Raw genomic sequence first — 16,442 nt, forward strand, 5'->3', positions numbered from 1 at the left:
GAAATGCTTGATAATGATAAATTATGAAAATGGTTAGTTTAGATTATGTTTGATGTTAAGGAAAACTATTAAGATACTTAGTGCATAAAAACTCATAAAAAGGATGAAATTTACCATAAACAGAATACAGCAGCAACACTAACGCAAGCTTGAAAATTTACTAAAAATCATATAAATTTAATTTGGTGGTGAAATACATATCAAATTGAAGCTTATTATGTCTAGTTTCACATGAAATAAATGAAACAAGTAAAGGAAGTATATGTTAGAAGATATTTTAATTTTAGTGAAACAGAGTCATAGCAGTTTCTGAATCCCCTGTTCCTACTTTAGAAATTCACCATAAATTGTAAAGATATAATTAGGTGGTGTATTTTATATCCTCAGAATCATTATTTAGTCTAGTTTTATTATAAACAAACCTCATAGTCATATGAATTTTGTACAGAGAGAAATGTGGTTCGTAGTAAACAGAGGTCAGACCAGTCGAGTCTTGAAACAGGGGTAACTTTAACTAATAAACTGTACTAATTGGCCCAACCAAAAATTCTAGAAAAAAATTAGTAGATAGTTTTATGAGTCTAGATTCAGGGAAAATTTACGGATCTTAATTTCGAGTTTTGTAACTCGAGATATGATTTTTCTTGTGACTGTGACGCAAGTAGCTTAAAAGCTGTGAATGTAGAAACAAATAATTCAAAGTTCTAAAAATGTTAAACTAAGCTTAGTAACACCTCATACTCGACTCCGGCGACGGTCTCGGGTGTGGGGGCGTTAGATTACTGATGAGTTTATTGATTCAAATATGTCTTGTATTTGGTTTTATTGAGAAATGGGATTTTGTGCATATATGGCTAAAACTTTGGTTTTATAATGATAGGTATAAATTTTGATTCATAGTGTACTTTCATTGAATAGCCGAATATAAAATGACTTAATATGGTCTTGTGATTTGGAAAAAATATAATTCCTATATGTATTTTAAAGCATATGAATTTAACTTGTTTATATTCGCAATTATATTTGGGTTTTGACCATTTGAATAGTAAATTTGGATGCTTTGTTGTGTGTTTTCAAATTATGTTAGTTTATTAATAATTGTATATGTTTAAGACATGATATTTGTATATAATGGATGTGTTAGCTTATTAAAGTTCTTTCATTAAGTAAAGAAATGGATAAGAATTATATTGGTAAATTAATCACGATTTGATATTTATTTATATATATATTTACATATAAGTATATGAAGGGATGGGTTGATTTATATAATTGCATGTGCTTAGTTGAATATTTATTTGTTGAATTGGTCTTGAATATGAAGTTTGTTACATTGCAAACACATAGTTGTATTGTTCTTAATGTGATATGAAAATTTTGGATAATGTTTGGAATTAGTTCTGTGTAAGAATATACACTTGTAAGTTAAAAGTGGACATTGAAATATGCATTACTATATTCGGCTGAGGTTTTGTAAAGTGACTAAATGAATAGTACTTTAAGTTATAAGGAATTAAGTTTGTTATTTTTTAAATGGTGCTAAATGGAACTTGCCAAAAATGAGATGTGTTTGAATATCTTTATTTGTTATGTCTTATATATGTGTTTATAGATTGTAGTATTACATTATATTCATGGTATGAACAAATGCAATGTGATAAAATGATATGTTCAGTGCTTATTGCTTATGAATTATAAATTTGATTATGTGTTTAGAAAGTACCACAATATGATTTGCAAAGAGATTAATTTAGTTTTATTTATATTAATAATTATCTGTTTTAAGAGTTTCAATAAAATTATGCATATGATTATTCGGAAGTTATGTTTCGTCTTGTAATACCTCGTAACTCCTTTCCGGCGACAGATACGGGTTAATGGTGTTACACTAATTATACCAAGTGCTTCGGATGATAGTGTGACTAGCTTCTCCGACGTAAGCGATGATCCTCGAGCTACTCTGGCAGCACTAAAAGAAAATGGAAAGGAAATAAGGTAAGCATAAAGCTTAGTAAGTTGCATGAAAATAAACATCGACTAATCATCATAAAACAATATGCTCATAACCTTTCATAGCTTATTCATGAATACTATAAATAGACGTAAGTACAACCTACTCTGCATCATCCATTTCAATTCATATTTCATATATTGAGCTCACATCTCATATATTTCTATTAGGTACCTGTACCACTTATCACATGATCATAACTTTTCTCATTTCGATATAAATAATAAATATTTTGTTGAACGATTTGGAATACTACAGGATACTCAATAGCCCTAACATGGGTTAAGAAGCCAACGCCATGTCCCAGACATGGTCTTACACTGGCTTTCATATAGCGAGGTCGATGCCATGTCCCAGACAGGTCTTACACTAACACACAACAAGCTGACGCCATGTCCCAAATAGGTCTTACACTAGCTTGTATATCGCGAGAGGCCGATGCATGTCCCAGACATGTCTTACAATGGCTCTCATACTGTGGCTGATGCATGTCCCAGACATGTTTTACACTAGCACACATATACCCATTATCACTATACAAATATCCAAGTCTATTCCAAATGTTCAAGAAAGTCTTTACTACGTAAATTTCTCGACATGTATTCTCATATTCAAAACCAAGACAATTTATGTCATATCAACTCAATTACACATCATAAAGATATAGTTGCATTATTAACATACAACTTACCTCGGATCACAAAATGTAGGCGTCTAGTCGATTTTAGTCTACTTGCTTGGCTTTCCCCCGATCTAGGTTCAGATGTTGTATTTCTTGATCTAAAATAATAAAAATTCATCCATTTAATCACTATATAAATTTACTCAATTAAAAATTCACATTTTTGGCAAATTGACCATTTTGCCCCTAGACTTACACAAAATGACCATTTTACCTCTAGGCCTGGAAATCGATTTTTATCGAATTTCCTCATTAGCCAAGCCTAACCGACCATTTATCTCTCTTATGAAAACCCCATATTCCCAATATTTCACAATATTACTATCTATTTCACAAACATTACAAAATGGTCTTTTTAGGTGTTTTCCATGAAAATCATTTTACAAAAGTTGTTTATTTCACAACTATAACTTATATTCTTCCATAAAATTTTAGGTAACATCACATATTCTTTTATGGAAAAACCCTAAACTCTTAACCATTTTGCAAAATAGTCCCCTTCGTAGCTAGATTCAGCTTTAGGGGTTCCAAAAACACAAAAATCACCAAAAACAACCATCTAAATCACTTACTTGAGAGAGGAATAAGTGGCTGGAAGTTTCAATCTCCCATGGCCATTTCTTGGAGGAAAAATTGGTGGAAGAAGGAAGAGTAGCAAAAAAAGATGACAACATTTTCTCTTTATTTTATTTTATTAGTCAAATACATCACCTAATGCCAACAACCCTTGATTTTTTTGACTTTCTTTGTCTCAATTGTTGACTATGCCTTAAAAATTGGTCTATTTGCACATTAAATACCCCTACTTGATAATTCAAGGCCATTTAACACTATTTGCTAGCAAATCACTACTTTTTCCCTTTATGCGATTTAATCATTTTTCGAAATTAAGCTCTTAAACGTTAAAATTACTCCACCAAATTTTTCATGCACTATTACAATCATGTTATAACACCAAAATAATAATAAAATAATTTTTTTGACTCCGGATTGGTGGTCTTGAAACCACTGTTACGACTAAGCCCGAAATCGGGCTGTTACAAGAAGCAATGGTCTAGTGACAGATGGTAGGATTATGAGGCACAATGGTTTTTTAAGAATTTGTAATTTTTTTAACTTTCCCTAATTAATGCATTAGTCAAATTTGTGTAAAAAAAACTCAGGAAGGAGGAAAAGAGAGGAGAGAGAATCACATATTAGAAAATTGTGGCTGTTGAAGCATGGAAGACGGCGTAATATGATTGGAAACTTAAAAATGTTTTTGTAGATCTATAGTGTTATGAGTGAATTTAGAGAAAACTAATAATAGAATCGAAAAGAGTTGATATAATACTAATCTAGAATTTTGATTAAGAAAGGATGACCGTCGATGGCTGCCCGCGATGGTTGGTGCAGTGGTGAACGGTGGTTTCTAAAAAACATGACTAAGGTTCTTCTATAATAAAATGAGGAAGAGAGGGGGAGACTTAAGAGAAAGGAGACGTAAAATAAATTTCTAACTTATACAAATTAAATAAATTATAATTTATATATTTAAATATTTAAATATTTTGTAGATATGTTTTATTTTAAAAATAAATCATAATAAGTAAAAAAATAAATTAATATTAATAAAATGTTATTTTAATTACTTGTTTACATAAAATATCTTAAATATCTTAAACTAATATTTTATTTAATAAATTTAATTTGTAAATAAATTAATATTTGTAATAAAGTTAAAATAGTCTTTTTCAAATCTATTCCGTTTCATTATTCTAATCAATCATATAATAGAATACTATTACAAGTTTATTTCATTCAATCAACCAAACAACATAATATTCATTACGTCTATTTCATTCTTATCGCATAGTTATTCCATTCTTACCATAGAGGTATTCCATTCCTACTCTATTCTATTCCAACCAACCAATCGCGACCTAAATGCTTTACTTGTGTTCCTTTTCGGAAGTCTCTTGATGACCTATGTGGTTTCAAGCAATCTGTATGCACTGAGATCATTTCTCTTCACACTTTTTTGGGCTGTTAGTATTCTCAATTGCATCAACAGAAATAGAACCTCATTCCATCTGCATGTCTTCTGCAGGATCAAGCAACTCATCAAGGTTGGTGGGAAGAGCAGCAGGATCCAACTCAATTGATCCCACAGGAACATCTTCTCTTTCATTGCCACTCATCCTGAATGATGGAACTTGATGCGAAAACCTATACAGCTCCTGTGATGACACATAAAAAGAGATAACCCCATATCGTGCAGTTTGTCGGAAAATACTGATAAACCCTTTCACTTTGCCCAAATGAGCGACCTTAACGCCGATTACGTCGTCAAAATCAGTGACTACCTCCACAATATCATACTCGTATGAGCGTTTACGGTTTTCTGGATTTGAAGCCCATTTAATATCCCAGTCTTTGAAGAGAGCCCAAGTTTCCCCTTTTTTAGGATACACGAAGAACCATTTACTGAATTTTTTTATGGGATCAATCCGATGAGAGAACACTAGACGATCTACACATGTCTCTGTGAACCCATGGCTGTAATAACCACAAGAAACAGGCAGACCCAAATCAACCCAATTTTGCTCATTTTCCTCGTCTGGATCAGCCTCTAGCCATGTAATTCGTAGGTTGAAGCCAGAATTGAACACCTTCTTTATCCGGGCATAAAATCTTGGCATGCCATCCAGTGGATCATACAGAGCCCATACTTGATTAACAGCAAAACCACTCTCTGCCCTCTGGCTCTCAAAATCACTGAACTGTGGATCAGGATATTCAATCACCTCAGGAGAGGGGTTCTCTGCACCTGATTCTGAACCACTATTAGCCGCGGACACTTTATGAGTCTTCTTGACAGTTTCCTCTTCCTTCCCTCTAGACTCTCCAACTTTGACCGTACGACCAACTGAACTATCCTTTTTAGTTCCATGATCACCCACCTTTTCCTCCTTGGTTTTTGGTGCTGCAGCTACCTTGAATCTCTTACAAGGAGAGCTTACACAAGCATCATCATCAATCAACAACTTTTCGTCATAAATATGATATTTTTTCCTTGAAGATCTCCTAGGAGAATGACCCGCATTTGCTTTTGAACTCAGTCCACTATTATTTCCCCAATCTTCCTGACCAAGAGTATCTTCAGTTTCAGTTTCACTACCAATCTCCCAACTTCCATCAGATTCCTCTACTGACTGCCCCCATCTATTCTTGTTCGCATTTCTTGAAGTTCCTGGCTCTTTGGGCATCGCTGCATTAGGCATAGGCATCTCAACACATCTAACAGAAATAATGTGACGAAAACTGAAAATAAGGGAGATTCATTTATAAACAAACAAAAGGTATACGAAAATTGATAGCAACATAATTTGTCAGAACCAAGTGTTGGTATTACGAATAATCATCAAGGACATAAGACCGACATAGATGACTCATATGAAAGTCTGGAAGTCAACATGTGCTCTTGTAGCGCTAGAAGCCAAGACGAAGAAGTGGATGAAATTAAGGGCTTAATAAACAATAGCCAACAAATGTCATATCATAGTGAACAGATTGTAATTTATCAGCATAAACAACAGCTACTAATAGCAATAAACAAAATTATTTGCATTATAAAGAATGACAAGGACTACGTAGGAACCAATACAAAGAAATGGAGTGTCCAGCTATCATTGTAAAGCTTACCTTGTTTTGACCTTTTCAGATGCTTAGAAGCCATTTTCTTAGAGGAAACAGTGGTTGTGGCACCAACAGGGGCAGCTCCAGAAATTTCTGTAGCTATGAACGCTCGTGGTCGCTTAACACCACCATCTTGCTGTGATGGGGTCTCAGTCACGGGAGCAGTGCAAAGGGCAGGGTTAGCTTCTGGGGAGGTAAGACTTCTGCTTGCATTTTCTTTTTCAAGAAAGGCAATTAAATTCTTAAGGCTCTTAACCTTATGGGGTAGGTACTCGTATTCAAGCTTATGATCTTCAATGCATTGGACAACAGCTCTGGCATCAGCTATTCTTTTGGTGTTTGCCTCATCCTGTTGATTAGATGGCTAAATGTTAAATGACTTAGAAGGCATTTAAAGAAAAAGAGAGGAAGGTAGAGACAAACCCGTGCTTCAGGGGTTTTTTTCCCCTTCCTAAAAATTCTTTTAGCTTCAATCTTAGAATGATTGATGAAATCTTTCAACACAGGTACCGGTGGGAACTCATTAACCTGTTCAAAAGCATAAATAAATCTAATTGCCTCCATATGCTGCTTCTTTTCGACAAGCGTTCTTATGAAACCTGACAAATAAGCCATCCAAGTTGCAACTCCTATCAGACCTCCCCATATAAAACAAACAAACAATACAACTACAACTAAAGTTCATTTTAGGATGAAGGCCTCATGTTTATTGAGAATGAACCAAAAAAACTTATCATTAAGTTTCATTTCTCTTGTTCTGATTTCAAGAACAAAATCAGCAATGCACCACCTTGACAAAATTCGTTACTACTTGAAAGGAGGTAGAGCAATTGTATGTTAACCATAAAATAAAGCATGTAAATAAGAAAAGGTAAACGGTTTTATAGACTTTACCAGTGATCTTATCTCCCAAACCAAGAACCTTGAACAATTCAGGAGTTTGAATATGTTGAGCAACAAATACCAAAAAGTTAACAAGCTCATCAGCATCAAAAGCATCTCCCAATTGGAAAGAGGCTAAAAGCCACAGAAAACCCAAAACCTCCAATTCATGGCCAGATTCAACTTTCATTTTTGTTATCCAATCAAATGCAAGCTTCACAGCTTCTTTTCTAACGTTAGGCTTAATTTCAGGTGAAAGTTTCATCAATTGCTCTAACAAGAGAATGCAACTTCTTCTAGCAACATCCCCTTCAAAATCTATGTCTCCCTTACTCAAAGTGTGGAGGGTAAAACCCTTCCATTGCATCCAAGACAAGCTTTGCAGGGTCTCCTGAAAGTTTAAGAGCCATAGCAACTTCATTACCTATCAAACCATGCTCTTTCCAGCGCCCATTTAGGAACATCTGCAAATCCTTTCCATCCATACTAACGCAAAACCGAAGATGTGCAGGTGAAGAATGATCTACGGAACATTTAGCCAACAAACTACCTGCTGCTTCATTTACTTTCACTTGAGGATGCAGGGCGGAAGCAAGACTATTCCTTTCAAGTTCTTTAGACCATTCTGCAAGTTTCTTCTCCCTTGCTTCAAGATCTTTGAATCGCTCCTCACGCTTTTTAACATTGAACTCAAGATCACGGGACTGTTGTTCATGCTTTCTCTTATGTTCTGCAGATATTTCTTCAATCTCCTTCTCTCTTAGTTCAACTTTTCTCAAACATTCATCATAGTGCTTCTCTTTTGCTTCAATTTCCTGATGTCGCAGCTCAAGACATGTTTCTTTTAACTCAAATTCTTTTAAACACTGCTCAAAATGCTTCTCTTTCGAACGAAGCTGTTGCTCTTTGTCCTTAATCTGTTCAAACTGATCATTAACCAACTTCTCCTTAAGCTTCAGCTCCATGAACCTCTGGTCATGCTGCTTAACTTTATATTCAAGATCTTCGAATTGTAATTTATATTTTCTCGCCAGTTCCCCGGATGATTCTTCTTTTTGCTTCTCTTTCAATTTTATTTTTCTCAAGCACTCTTCATTATGTTTCTGTTTTGCTTCAAGATCTTGAGAACCCTTTTCAAGAGAAGTCTCCTTCTTTGCAAAATCTCTAGAACGCTGCTCAAAATGATTCATTTTCAATCTAAATTGCTCTTCTTTCTCCTTAAGCTCCTGAAACCGAGTTTTTAATGAATTTTCCATTAACTTAGCCTCTCTGAATGTCTCCTCACATTGCTCAGACTTGAATTTTAGATCTTTAAGATCTTTCTGAAGACAATTCTGTGAAAACTCAAGTCCCTACGTCGCTGCCTGAGATCCCTCTCTCTCAGCCCAAATTCCTCTTCTTTCCTTTCAATAACTCCCAACTGCTTTTGCACCCACTTCTCTGTCACTCCAAGCCTCTTATATAACTGCTCGTATTGTTTTATATTAACTTCAAGATCTCTACGACGTTCCTTGAAAGCCCTTTCTTCCATCTCAAACTGCACACAATGCTCCCCAAATCTCTTCTTTTTCAACCCAAATTGCTTTTCTTTCAACTCATACTCACTCATGCACTTCTCCAAATATTTCTCTTTCACCCCAACTTCCCGCAACTTATCTTTTACTGATTTCTCCATCAATTTAACTTCTTTACAATGTTTTACACTAAATTCGAGATCTTTACGACGCCGTTCAAGTTCTTTCTTCTCTAACTCGAACTCTCTACAACGCTTCTCAAAAGCCTTCTCCTTCGACACAAACTCCTCCTCTTTCAGTTTAAGCTCTTCAAGTTGCTTTTGCTTTAACTCAACTTCTCTTAACCTTTCTTCGTAAAACTTGTTTCCCAACTCCAAATCCCTAAATTGCCTCCCTAATTCCTCCTCTTTAACCTTAAGCGTTTCAAACTGGTCTTTAACCAATTTCTCTTTCCTTTCAATCTCCTTTTCGAACCTGTTAGCACGTTCGTTCATCTCATGTTCTTTTGAAATCACTTCCTTGCGTCGTTCTTCGACAGAGCTCTGAGCGGAATCCAAAACTTTCTCCACATCTTTCCATTGAAGATTAAGTAAAAGAACGGAAGAAGCCTGGTCTTGAATCTCGTCAATAGTTCGTCGCAGATTGGATTTGTTCAACTCAATGCGTTCTGAATCAGTTAACTTCTCCATCAAGCAACTCAAACCAAACACTTAAAACTTCAGAACTCAATACATACAGGAACCAAACGACCTAAACTCACAAAAATAAAACCAAAATCAGAAAAGAAAAACTGCGAATCTGGGGACAGACAGAGACGAGAGGAATTTAGAGGAAACAGTGAAAATAATTAGGGAAAACTCGAAACTTGAGGATCAACAATCAGTTTCCCAAAAGACAACGTTTATAGTAATCATTTAAAGTAGCAATACAAAAGGCGTACAATGGGCTGGGTTTTACGCCATTTATGCCCCAAATATCTAAAACGATTTTGCAAATAAATCAATTTTATTTTTCTAAAAGATTATATTCCAACTAATATATATTTATTTTTATATATTTCTTAAAGATTTTTATCTCGAATTTTTATGTAATTTAAATATTATATTCATATTTTTTGTGAAAAATATATTAATATTGTTAAAATTGGGAAACAATTAATCTTAAATTTCAATATTTAATCTTGTTAAATTATATTGTTATAGTTTGAATTGTTATAAATATCTTGTTGTCAATACAATAAGAATTCTCATGTATAACAATATAATAAAGATTCTTATATATTGTTAGAATTCCATTAGGATTAAAATTTTATATTATAAAAATATCATGTGATGGTATGATGATTGAAAGTGTTTATCTCGATAAAATTATATTTTTATTATCATAAAAATATATAATTTAATTTCGTCTCTCAACAAATTTTCTTGTAAATATTGATGTTGAAAAAGCATTGTAAGTATGTTATTAAAATAAATACATCCCTCCCTTTCTATTCTCAAAATATATTTTCGAGGTCTATTGTAGTTTTTCAGAATTACGTTGTTCCATGATATTGGAGCTGACTATGTAATTTTTGTTAATCGTGTCCGTGCCTTGGCTCTACGTGCAGGTAATGCTTTTCACCCTCTTCATTATACCTTACAATTAGTTTAAAAGAAAATAGTTTATACAATTTTAATTCTATTTAACTGTGAGAGTTGCAGTGTGTTAGTACGATTTTATAAACAACAGCTTCTTGTTTAATTTGTTTTACTGTTGCAATTAAGTCATTTAATTTCTAAACTATATTCTTTAAATATATTTTTTCTCACCTAAAGTATACTTAAAATTTTTGTACCTAAAATATGTCTCTATTATATTCTTTAGTTTAGTTTTTAAGGAGGTTAAAAAATTCCTATAACCAATTAAAAGTGTCACATGATGTTTTATGTAAAATAAATAAATATTTTTTATTAAATGTCCTACACATTTAAAAATATATAAATTTATAAAAAATTTAGAATATATATAATCTAGAAAAAAACATATAATTTATAAAAAAATTATAATTTTTAAAAATATGATAATTAAAAATATTGAAATTAATAATATTATTAAAAACGTAAAAAATTATAAAAATTGTAAAAGAAAATTAAAAAAGTTTAAAATAATTTTTTATAAAATTCTAAAAAGGTATTTAAATTTCAACTTTTCTTTTTTTTTTGCAATTACTTGAAATTTAAATTTTTTAAAAATTTATATATTATTTTGAATTTTAAAATTTATAATGATATATTTTACAATTTTATATATAAATATATTTTAAAATTTTTTAAAAAATGTATATATTATGTATGATTTTTTTTTTTACATTTTAATCAATACAATATGTATATACTAAAAATAAAAATAAAAAGATAAGTGCCATGTTCTACTAGTATCACGTGGCTGGCCAATAGTTGTTCAAAGTAAAGTGTTTTTTAATATTTAAATATTTAATAATATAATTTTTTATTTTTAAATTTAAAATTAAATTTTATTTCAAATAAATCTAATTGTCACATTAAGTTTTTTCATTGGCCAAAACATGTCACGTGACACTTTTTCATTGATCAAAGTTTCTAATAGATTTTTTTAACCTTTGTTATAAAATTAACCAAAAATAAAGGAAATTGATACTTTAAGTGTCAAATGGGTTTGAAAAACGTAAAAGGAAATATGTTTTAGGGAAAACCATAGTTTTAATTTTTTTTCCAAAACAATAACTTGGTTTTGTTAAATAAAGTAATATACACTTAATCAAAATCGTACCTTCGTCTAAAATGAACGCTTCGACCAAGTAGTCTTTACCCCTATCATCATGCTCACGTCTACTAAGTGTGGCTAGCTTCGAATCTGGAAATTTTTCACAAAATTACTAGTGTGACAATTTCATAATTTCTCTAAATTTATGAGTCAATTTGTAAATCAGAAAAATATCTCTAGAAATTTTCTAAAATAATTTCTTCAAAAAAATTTCTCTCTACAACTTTCTTTTTAATTCAAGTGTGTGAAAAATAATGATCTATGGCCCTCCTTGTAACACCCCGTACCCGAGACCGTTGCCGGAGTCGAACACGAGGTATTTACGGACTTATTTCATTGTAAAACACAGTTCATTTAAAATTTCCAGACGAGCTGGCTAACTGCGTCACTGTCACCTTAAAAATCATATCTCGAGTTCCAAAACTCGAAAACCAGTTCCGTAAATTTTTTCTGAAACTAAACCCATAATTCCATCTACAAATTTTTTTCTATAATTTTTGGTCGAGCCAATTAGTACAGTTTATTAGTTAAAGTCTCCCCTGTTTTAGGGTTCGACTGCTCTGACCTTCATGCATTACGACTTATATATCTTCCTGTACAGGGATTCATTACTTATGCCGTTTGTTTCTAACGAAACTAGACTCAAAAAGGAATCTATACATATATGGTATGACTTCTAATTATCTCTGGTTAATTTATAGTGAATTTACAAAGTTAGATCAAGGGATCCAGAAATTGCTCTTGCCCTGTTCCACGAAAACTTAAATATCTCCTAAACTACAACTCATATGATCGTTTCGTTTCTTCCATATGAAAGTAGATTCATCAAGGTTCGATTAAATAATTTATTCACTATTTAATTCCATTCCTACTATTTTTAGTGACTTTTCAAATTTACATCACTACTGCTGTCAGCATCTGCCTTTAAGGTAGACTTTACCTATTTCATAGTTTCCATGATTCAACTAGCCCTTTAGCATATATAGCACAAAATATGATCATGATTAACCATTCCAATGGCCAATCATTGCCAAGCATATCCACACCTCTCATTAACCATATACATACAAAATGATTATAACACTATGCTCAAAATATATAAGCCATTTTCGCATGGCTATCCAAATATATACAACACCAAGGTACTTGACTAACAACAAAAGGGTAGTCCTATACATGCCATTTTTAGAGTTCAACCAAAAGTGTACCAAATGGGCTTTGATAGTGTGGAAGACTTCGACTTCGACAATCCCGAGTCCGATAGCTGACGAACCAAAATCTATAAAACAGATAATCAAAGAAACGGAGTAAGCATTTAATGCTTAGTAAGTTTTGAGCAATGAAATTAGGCACAATTGAAGTATAGCGTTCATATGACTAAACAGATAATTTCATATACACACATTCTCAAAATCATACCTACTTCACATTACCAACCCTTATACTCATACAAGAGATCAACTTAACAAAAAGCCGGAAGCTCATTAATCGACTGAGCGAATACTATTTAAAAGGAATCAACTAATCCAATGCATATACGAAACATACCTCATCATTGGGATTTTACGAGCATATTAATTGAAATTATTACAGCAAGATCGCTCATTCCCAAACCAAGTACCTTCGGCTTTAACGGATATAGCCACTCGCTCAAATGCCTTCGGGACTTAGCCCGGATATAGTAGTTCGCACAAATGCCTTCGGGACTTAGCCCGGATATAGTACTTCGCACAAATGCCTTCGGGACTTAGCCCGGATATAGTAACTCGCACAAATGCCTTCGGGACTTAGCCCGGAATTAGTAACTCGCACAAATGCCTTCGGGACTTAGCCCGGAATTAGTCACTAGCACAAATGCCTTCGGGACTTAGCCCGGTTATCATCCGAATATTCATGCACATATCAGTAAATCATGACACATCTTTATTTCATTTTCATAACTAGAATTCAAACACAAGTCAATTTTTAAGCATTCCCATTTTCGGCTCAATAGCCACATACAAACAGCATGATTTGGTTTGCTTTATGACATGATCTCTATGCACATACGGCTACCCATCATACGTATAGACTAATTAACTCAACATATAATTCAAGTAGAATCATTATATCACCATATATTTGTTATGATTATACGTCATGACTTAATCAAATAGTAAACTAAGTTTCATTACTCGAAAACTTACCTCGGATGTTGTCGAACGATTTAAATGACTATTCGATCACTTTTCCTTCCCTTTATCGGATTTAGTTCCCTTTGCTCTTGAGCTTAATTTAACAAATAAATTAATTTAATCATTTGAACATCAAAAGAGAAACTCAAGGTACTTAACCCATATATACATTAGACATTAGAGTCACATATATATGAAATCATGATTCAACTCAACATATTAGCCCACACTCTCTTTTAGCCGATTATCTAAGCCAAGATAAAAGCATCAATATGCTTGCCTCTAACCGAATACATGCAACATCAATCTACCTCATGTGGCGAATATGCATGTCTATGTTGAGGCCGATTCTATACTTAATACATTCTCTGAATATGGTTACTTGTATTGACTAAATACCATTTTGTTTCAAGTTCAAAACTCGGCTAATACCCATATATACACTAGCAATCAAATATTGACATTTGTACTTCACCTTAATAGCTAGCTTAGCAAACCTTAATTTAACATATAATTGTTCATAACACAATTAAAGCATCCTCTCCATTCCATCAATTCAAAACACATACATTAACCTAATATCAATTAACTAAGCACTTTAACAATTTTTTTCTTTAACTACACACATTCGGCAATGACAAAGACAATTTAACAAACCTTAAATTCAACTTATAACAACATATACTCAATATTCAAAGCATTTAACATCACTTCATCATGCTTTTACATCATGGCGAATGCTCCTTTTAACCCATTTACCCTCACAAAGCATGAATTTCATCATCCAACTTACAAGCTTACAATCCCATGAATTTTAACCTCATAATATCTATCCAACTCTCACTCATTAGCTTCTATCATCAATCTCCAACAACACTAAATAAAAATATACTTCGTGGGTCTAAGGTAGAACCAAGAAAGGAACTCATAAAGATCAAGATGTAAGCAACTACCATTGTTCATCTAGATTTAGCATGTAACAACAACCATCACCCTTATTAATCTCCATAGCCGAAAACCTTACTCATTCCACACTCAAAATTTCAACATGGGTTACAAAAATAACTTGATATCTCACTCCATATCAACTAAAATTTCAAGAACTAGTATAAACTTTCTTACCTTAATATTGACCTAGGATAATCGAATGCTTCACTCCCTTCTTCCTTTTTTCATTTCGGCCAAGAAAAACTGATTTCTTCTTTTCTTTCTTCCTCAAGTCACGGCAATGGGGGGGAGAAACATGGATGAGACAACTTTGTTTTCATCACCCCTCCCTTTTCATTACTTTATTACTAACCTTTTATTTTATTCTTTCTCCCATAAAACACTAACACCAAATGTTTATAATAGGCTTTAACTTATAGCATGGCCGGCCACCATCTTGTTCTTTGGTTAATTTGACATGCAAGTACAATTATTTTGCAACATGCATAAATAGGCCACTTTACATTTGCCTAGCACATTTCTAAATTTTCCCACATAAGTCCTATTTAATAAAACTCACTTACAATTAACAAAATTCCAATATGAAATTTTTATACATGCATACATACATATAATAAGCATCAACTATGACGGTTAATTATTTTTATGACTCGGTTTAGTGGTCCCGAAACCACTTTCCGACTAGGGTCACTTTAGGGCTGTCACAACTCTCCCCCACTTAAGAAATTTTCGTCCCCGAAAATCTTACTGGTAAATAGGTTTGGGTATCGTTCTTTCATAGAGTTCTCGGTCTCCCAAGTAGCTTCTTCCATCCCGTGTTTGAGCCATAACACTTTTACTAAAGGAACCTTTTTGTTTCGTAACTCTTTCACTTCACGAGCCAGGATACGAATCGGTTCTTCTTCATAACTCATATCAGGTTGAATTTCTACCTCTGATGGATTAATTATGTGCGATGGATCAGATCTATAACGTCGAAGCATCAAAACATGAAAGACGTCGTGAATCTTTTCAAGTTCAGGGGGCAAAATCAATCTATACGCAACTGGACCGACTCGTTCAGATATTTCATATGGCCCGATGAACCTCGGACTCAATTTGCCCTTACGCCCAAATCTGAGTATCTTTTTCCAAGGTGAAACTTTAAGAAACACTTTATCTCCCACCTGATACTCAATGTCCTTTCATTTCAAATCCAGCGTCGACTTGACGATCGATCTTGCCTTCGGACTTTCACGAATTATTTTTACTTTCGCTCGGCATCTTTAATCAAATCAACTCCAAAATTTTACTTTCACCGAGCTCGGTCCAAAACAATGGTGTACGGCATTTACGACCGTACAAAGCCTCGTAAGGTGCTATCTTAATACTTGATTGAAAACTATTGTTGTGCGAATTCAATCAAAGGTAAATCATGTTCCCATGAACCACTAAACTCAAGGATGCAACATCTTAACATATCCTCGAGTATCTGAATTATCTGCTTCGGATTGACCATCGGTTTGGGGATGAAAAGCGGTGCTAAAATGCAACTTGGTACCCAAAGCTTCTTGCAATTTCTTCCAAAATCGCGAGGTGAATCTCGGATCTCTATCCGACACAATAGAAATGGGTACCCCGTGTAATCTCACAATCGAGAAACATACAATTCAGCTAGTTTATCTAGTGAATAATCCGTCGTCTGGGAATAAAATGAGCCGACTTAGTCGGTCTATCAACAACAACCCAAATCGCATCTTTCTTACTTGTCGACAATGGCAACCGGACAC

The 16,442-nt window shown here is 33.4% G+C and overlaps 2 protein-coding genes across 2 annotated transcripts; both read right to left on the bottom strand.

Moving 5' to 3' along the window:
• Positions 1–4,422: 4,422 nt before the first annotated feature.
• LOC128284222 (uncharacterized) lies at positions 4,423–6,651 on the bottom strand. The gene is made up of 2 exons (XM_053022080.1): positions 6,378–6,651; positions 4,423–5,943 (listed from the first exon to the last, which is right to left on the bottom strand). The coding sequence occupies exons 1-2, from the start codon at positions 6,409–6,411 to the stop codon at positions 4,757–4,759; spliced, it is 1,221 nt and encodes a 406-aa protein (XP_052878040.1). The 5' UTR covers positions 6,412–6,651; the 3' UTR covers positions 4,423–4,756.
• LOC128283929 (uncharacterized) lies at positions 6,651–9,651 on the bottom strand. Its single transcript, XM_053021342.1, is given in 4 exon segments — positions 6,651–7,000; positions 7,266–7,590; positions 7,592–8,479; positions 8,584–9,651. Coding segments are annotated over 4 exon segments (2,391 nt in total). The 5' UTR covers positions 9,457–9,651; the 3' UTR covers positions 6,651–6,695.
• Between the last annotated feature and the right edge of the window lie 6,791 nt (positions 9,652–16,442).

This window comes from Gossypium arboreum, chromosome 11, assembly GCF_025698485.1.
Source record: "Gossypium arboreum isolate Shixiya-1 chromosome 11, ASM2569848v2, whole genome shotgun sequence".
Classification (NCBI taxonomy): Eukaryota; Viridiplantae; Streptophyta; class Magnoliopsida; order Malvales; family Malvaceae; genus Gossypium; species Gossypium arboreum.

Excerpts from the sequence above, each read along its gene's own strand:
- LOC128284222 (XM_053022080.1), bottom strand. The coding sequence starts at position 6,411 with ATGGCTTCTAAGCATCTGAAAAGGTCAAAACAAG. Across the intron at positions 5,944-6,377 it reads TCTGAAAAGGTCAAAACAAG|CGATGCCCAAAGAGCCAGGA; the intron begins GTAAGCTTTACA and ends TGCCTAATGCAG.